Below are 6000 nucleotides of genomic sequence, written 5' to 3'. Positions count from 1 at the left end.
CTTCTCTTCGTCTTTTCTTTCGGTCGTTCATTCGTTCTTTAATTTTCTTTCTCTAAATCGAATTCACTCGTACATCATTTTATTTCTATTCTTTCTTTTACACGAGATCTAATGTCGTAAGTAAAATGCGTCGTTTCTACACTGGCACGCGTGAATTCACAAAAAGGTAATGTTAACCTTCATAAATCAGATGAAACTATTTATTTTTTTACTGTCTATATCAACCGACTCCCTCCCGCTCGTAAAATTTATAACGTATCGGTTATAAATTACTTAACAGCCGGCAAAAAAGTTTTCGATATTTTCCTGGCATTAATTATTTTCATACGGTGGAAAAATAATGATACGTGAAAAAAGTTAACTAAAATTTATTTTTTCGGCTTGGAGATTTATGATGGTTTACTGTAAAATTATCGTGTGTTTAAATAAATTTTTTAAATTCAAAAAATCCCCTCCTCCAAAATTTCCCTCTAATCGCCTCCATAAAAATCATCTTCCAAGCAATTTTTTTGATTTTTCTAGTTTCTTTGTTAAATGAAAGAAACTAAAAAAAATTACACTAAAAAATATACGGTCGATAAAATGTTACCTAAGTTTATTTTTTGGGTGTCGGATTGAATTGAAATAAAACTTTATTCTAATACTGTTATTAAAAGCTTATTACTTAAACTTTTAATAGCGTTAAAATTTTAAATAGACCAAATAAAGCTTTAGAAAATTCAAAAAATCGATATTTTTAAAATTTGATCGGGGGCCCACCACCCCCACATTGCCACCAAAGTATTTTTTGGGAGGTCACTTGTACTACTACTATGTCAAGGAAGACCTCAAAAAACTATTTACTCCCCTGGCGATATTGACCCCAATATGTGTTATAGTCATGATACCAAAGAAAGCAGGGGCAGACAAATGTGAAGAATACAGAACAATTAGTTTAACTAGTCATGCATCAAAAATCTTAACTAGAATTCTATACAGAAGAATTGAGAGGAGAGTGTAAGAAGTGTTAGGAGAAGACCAATTTGTTTTCAGGAAAAGTATAGGGACAAGGGAAGCAATTTTAGGCCTCAGATTAATAGTAGAAGGAAGATTAAAGAAAAACAAACCAACATACTTGGCGTTTATAGACCTAGAAAAGGCATTCGATAACGTAGACTGGAATAAAATGTTCAGCATTTAAAAAAAATTAGGATTCAAATTCAGAGATAGAAGAACTATTGCTAACATGTACAGGAACCAAACAGCAACAGTAATAATCGAAGAACATAAGAAAGAAGCCGTAATAAGAAAGGAAGTCCGATAAGGATGTTCCCTATCTCCGTTACTTTTTAATCTTTACATGGAACTAGGAGTTAATGATGTTAAAGAACAATTTAGATTCAGAGTAACAGTACAAGGTGAAAAGATAAAGATCTTTCTTTGCTTTCTTAAACTAATTATGGAACAGAAAAAATACTTCATTTATATAATTTTTTTTAAAATGTTTTATTGATATACTTACAGTATTTGAATATGTTATATGATGTTCATCTATTTCAGTGCACGACTAAAAACTATTACACTGCATAAAATGAAACATACTAAAACTACAGTTCTGTACGATTGTGTATATACTTCCTAAGCAGAGATTTCTCATAAATTTTTTAATTCGTATTTTGAGCTAAATATTAATTCCTATATTCAAACTTCTATTTAACGGATGAATTTTATAAAATGAGGCAAATTTAGGTATTACACCTTAAATTACACATAATATACAATTAGGCATTCGATAAACAGTTCAATCAATCAAAAATATTATATTAATCATAATTTTACCAGATTACTATAAGATTTTTTCATTATACAAATCAAATGCAACAAAAAATACTGCAGAATTCTTTAATGGAGTAGTTACGGACACTATATCCAACACAGCATATGAGTCACTATAACCTTACTGCACTATTCGGCTAGATTATCTGCAGTCATGATACAAAAATTATATTTTTCCATATTCATGAACTTCATTCATAGTAAAACATTTGAACACAATAATATTTGACCCAGCAAGTATAACAGTATATGAACCATTGTCATATGTCTCTAGAAGACATTTTTCCCAATTTTTGTTTCACAACAGGAATAGTATTCGCTAATGTACTACAAATATATACAAGAATATATGTTCCAAAATATATATAAAAATGTATTAACAATATATAAAATATATGTTAATAATAAATATATACAATATACGAGTATATCTGTGCACTTTCAATTCACCACATAATTATTATGTTTGTGTGAGGGAATATGTAATGGACAATTTTTAGCATATGAAAAATGTTCAACCTCACCAAGACCTTTGGGATGAAAGGCTGGTAGGAAATTTTTCTGCATAATTGTGTAAGCAATACTTCCGATGTTCGTTCCCAAGGCATATAGCAATGGTTCAGATATGTTATACTTTCTGGGATAAATGTTCCTGTGTTCGAATGTTTTGCCACGAATGAAGTTTACAAAAACGGAGAAATGTAATATAAGTTTTATACGGTGACTGCAAAAAATATAGCTGCATAGATCAGAAATGTTATAATAGTAAGCAGACTAGTTTTCATTTTGTCAATTATGTAAAAATTTATTAAAATTCAGGTGTTTTCCCCCCTTTGCTATGCGACTTATTGTTTTTATTATGGATACTACATTAATTAACTGACAAAAGAAAAAGGTAGAAGATGAGCCATGAATTTTTTTTTCTACATTCTCAAAGGCACAATAAACAGACATTATCCAACAAAATTAAATTCTTATGTTTTACTAATATTTAAATTCCCAGTGGGACATCACTTTATTCCATGACTTATGTAACTTTAGAATTCAAAGCGAATGATTTATATACAAATAAGATTTTAAAAAAAAATTAATGACTATGATTTAGTAGTTGAGAAATTAAATAAGTAATAAACTTATAGGGGAATAAGCTTATAGCCTAACGTAAAGTAACTTAAGTAACAAGTTTCACCTTGGATTATACATAAAAATTGTAGATTGATAATTAAGGAAATGTATTGCTAACTCATTGGCTGTATTGCCCGTTAAGATAACGACAAGAACAGTTTACCAAGACTATTACGTCATAATGTGAAAACAAGTTTAATTAACTTCTTTTAGTGTACAAGCTTTTTGAAGTTAAACGTACTCGTAAATTAAAAAAGCGGGAAAAAACAGCTGGCTTAAATAAGGGTAGGCACCATTGATTTTACTCTTTTGAAACCAATCGGTCAGTTATTCATTATTTTTCAAAGAAATTGGAAAGCACTGCCCAAGTATTTCGCTAAAATTCTTTAAAATAATGTAGGAATGCATTTGCTCTGGCTGCAGAAAAGATTGTAGGGCATCTTATTACGCTTTGTAACAGCTGTCAAACAGTTGGTCAATTGATATGATATATTTGGCAACACTGTTCATCGAGGGAGAAAATGGCCGCGGAAGAAGTGTGTTGGAACAATTTGCCTAGCGTTATTTTATATGAAATATTTTCATACCTTTCCTTAGAAGATAAAATTAGGGCTTCATCTTCGTGCAAACACTGGAGGTATGCGTTATATCACCCAAGTTTTTGGAAGAATGTGCATTTAAAATTAAAATCAAATGATCCAGATAATGTATCAAAGACGCAGTATTTTACCAGCTGTTTAGGTTCAAAGTTGCAAAATCTAACAGTGACATTTGATTCCGTTGATCCAGTGTGTGTAGAAGAACTGGCAAACGTTTTACAAAGTCTTATAGGCAACTTCAATTTAAGAAATATTTCTCTAGTTCCAAGCCACTGCAGTTTAGAATATCCCAAAAGGGATGTTTCCCAAGATTTCTTTACGAGGTAAGATAATATTTATTTCAAGTTTACGATTTTTCTTGCTATTATTTTATCTTTTTTTTTTTCTTAAATAAAAATGATGAATTTTTTACAAAAATTATTAAATTATCTAGTTGATCGGAAGGTAACGCAGATGCATTACGCACTTTTACATTGATTCCTGAACTAACACGTACGCGTTACGATTTTTCTGGTTGCGTTTTATTAGTCTAATATATACCGATAAATTTCTTAGTTATTGAAGTTAAATACATTTTATTTTGTATTAATATTATTCATAGCGAGTTTTTCAACTTGTTTCTTGTATTTATTTTTTTCAACAAACCTTCAATATTTATATGTTTATATGGCTGTAACCATATTAAAAGAATTTTTAATTCGTTCATTTTTTAAGATATAATAAAAAAAACTTTGATAGATGAATATAGGTGGATGCAAATCACAATATTTATTTATTTATTTTTTTTAATGTTATATTCTTAAAAACTAGTGTTTTCAGACAATTTCCTGAATTTTATTGGTACTTATAAACCTGTTGAATTTTCAGCTTGTGAAAAAGTTGCACATCCTTGTTTTTGTACAATCTGAAATAAATGAAAAACAAATTTCTGAATTTAGCCCGCACCAATTTTGTTGTGATAATTTATCATATCAATATAAACATGCACTTTTAGATAATGCATGATTGCCACTTAAAAACTTAATTGATTTTAATTCTGGTGAACTTAGAAATGATATAAACTTGTATTCATTTATGATTGCAATATAGACGTTAAATTAAATTGCATTACATATTATGTTATTTAACGGAATTAGTAATCTTTCTCCATTAAATTGTGCAGGACAAAAATATGCAGTTAATTGTCATTACATCTGTTAAATACGAGTAATTTTTTCTTAAAATTAAATTACGTAATTACTTTTACAATACACAATAAGTGTATTGTAATATCAAATGAGGTAATGCAGTATCAAATGATAAATACAAAATTTTTTTTTGTCTTCAGTCATTTGACTGGTTTGATGCAGCTCTCCAAGATTCCCTATCTAGTGCTAGTCGTTTCATTTCGGTATATCCCCAACATCCCACATCCCTAACAATTTATTTTACATATTCCAAACGTTGTCTGCCTACACAATTTTTTCCTTCTACCTGACCCTCTAATATAAAAGCGACTATTCCAGGATGCCTTAATATGTGGCCTATAAGTCTGTCTCTTCTTTTAACAATATTTCATCATCGATTTGCTGCAACACTTCTTCATTTGTCACTTTACCCACCCACCTGATTTTTAACATTGTCCTATAGCACCACATTTCAAAAACTTCTAATCTTTTCTTCTCGGGTACTCCGATTGTCCAAGTTTAAATTCCATATAAAGTAACGCACCAAACATATACTTTCAAAAATCTTTTCCTAATATTTAAATTAATTTTTGATGTAAACAAATTATATTTGACAGAAAATATACTGCACCTTGTATTGTTACTCTGAATCTAAATTGTTCTTTAATATCATGAACTGCTAGTTCTATGTAAAGATTAAAAAGTAACAGGGATAGGGAACATCCTTGTCAGACTCCCTTTCTTATTACGGCTTCTTTTTATGTTCTTCCATTATTACTGTTGCTATTTGGTTCCTGTAAATGTTAGCAATTGTTCTTCTATCTCTGTATTTGAACCCTAATTTTTTTTAAATGTTGAATATTTTATTCCAGTCTATGTTATCGAATGCCTTTTCTAGGTGTATAAATGCCAATTATGTTGGTTTGTTTTTCTTTAATCTTCCTTCTACTATTAATCTGAGGCCTAAAATTGCTTCCCTTGTCCCTTTCTTTTTCCTGTTTAGCCTCCGGTAACTACCGTTTTAGATAATACTTCAGAGGATGAATGAGGATGATATGTATGAGTATTTACATGATATGTAAATGAAGTATAGTCTTGTACATTCTCAGTTGGACCATTCCTGAGATGTGTGGTTAATTGAAACCCAACCACCATAAGAACACTGGTATCCACGATCTAGTATTCAAATCCATGTAAAAATAATTGGCTTTATTAGGACTTGAACGCTGTAACTCTCGACTTCCAAATCAGCTGATTTGGGAAGACGCGTTAACCACTAGACCAACCCGGTGGGT

At 30.1% G+C, this 6000-nt stretch overlaps 1 protein-coding gene across 3 annotated transcripts in view; it reads left to right on the top strand.

The window, feature by feature from the left end:
- The first annotated feature begins 3461 nt into the window (after positions 1–3461).
- Positions 3462–6000, top strand: part of LOC142321040 (F-box only protein 33-like) — a 56012-nt gene continuing 53473 nt past the window's right edge. For all 3 annotated transcript variants that reach the window (XR_012755558.1, XM_075359040.1, XM_075359041.1), the window contains exon 1: positions 3462–3862. Coding sequence is in view for 2 of the 3 variants with exons in the window: in XM_075359040.1 (XP_075215155.1) it covers positions 3462–3862 (401 nt within the window). In the remaining variant the exon portion in view is untranslated. The remainder of the gene's footprint in view (positions 3863–6000) is intronic.

The sequence above is a fragment of the Lycorma delicatula genome, chromosome 3 (genome assembly GCF_047948215.1).
Source record: "Lycorma delicatula isolate Av1 chromosome 3, ASM4794821v1, whole genome shotgun sequence".
Classification (NCBI taxonomy): Eukaryota; Metazoa; Arthropoda; class Insecta; order Hemiptera; family Fulgoridae; genus Lycorma; species Lycorma delicatula.
Note: the sequence above shows the minus strand (reverse complement) of the source record. Positions and strands in the feature narration are given on the sequence as shown.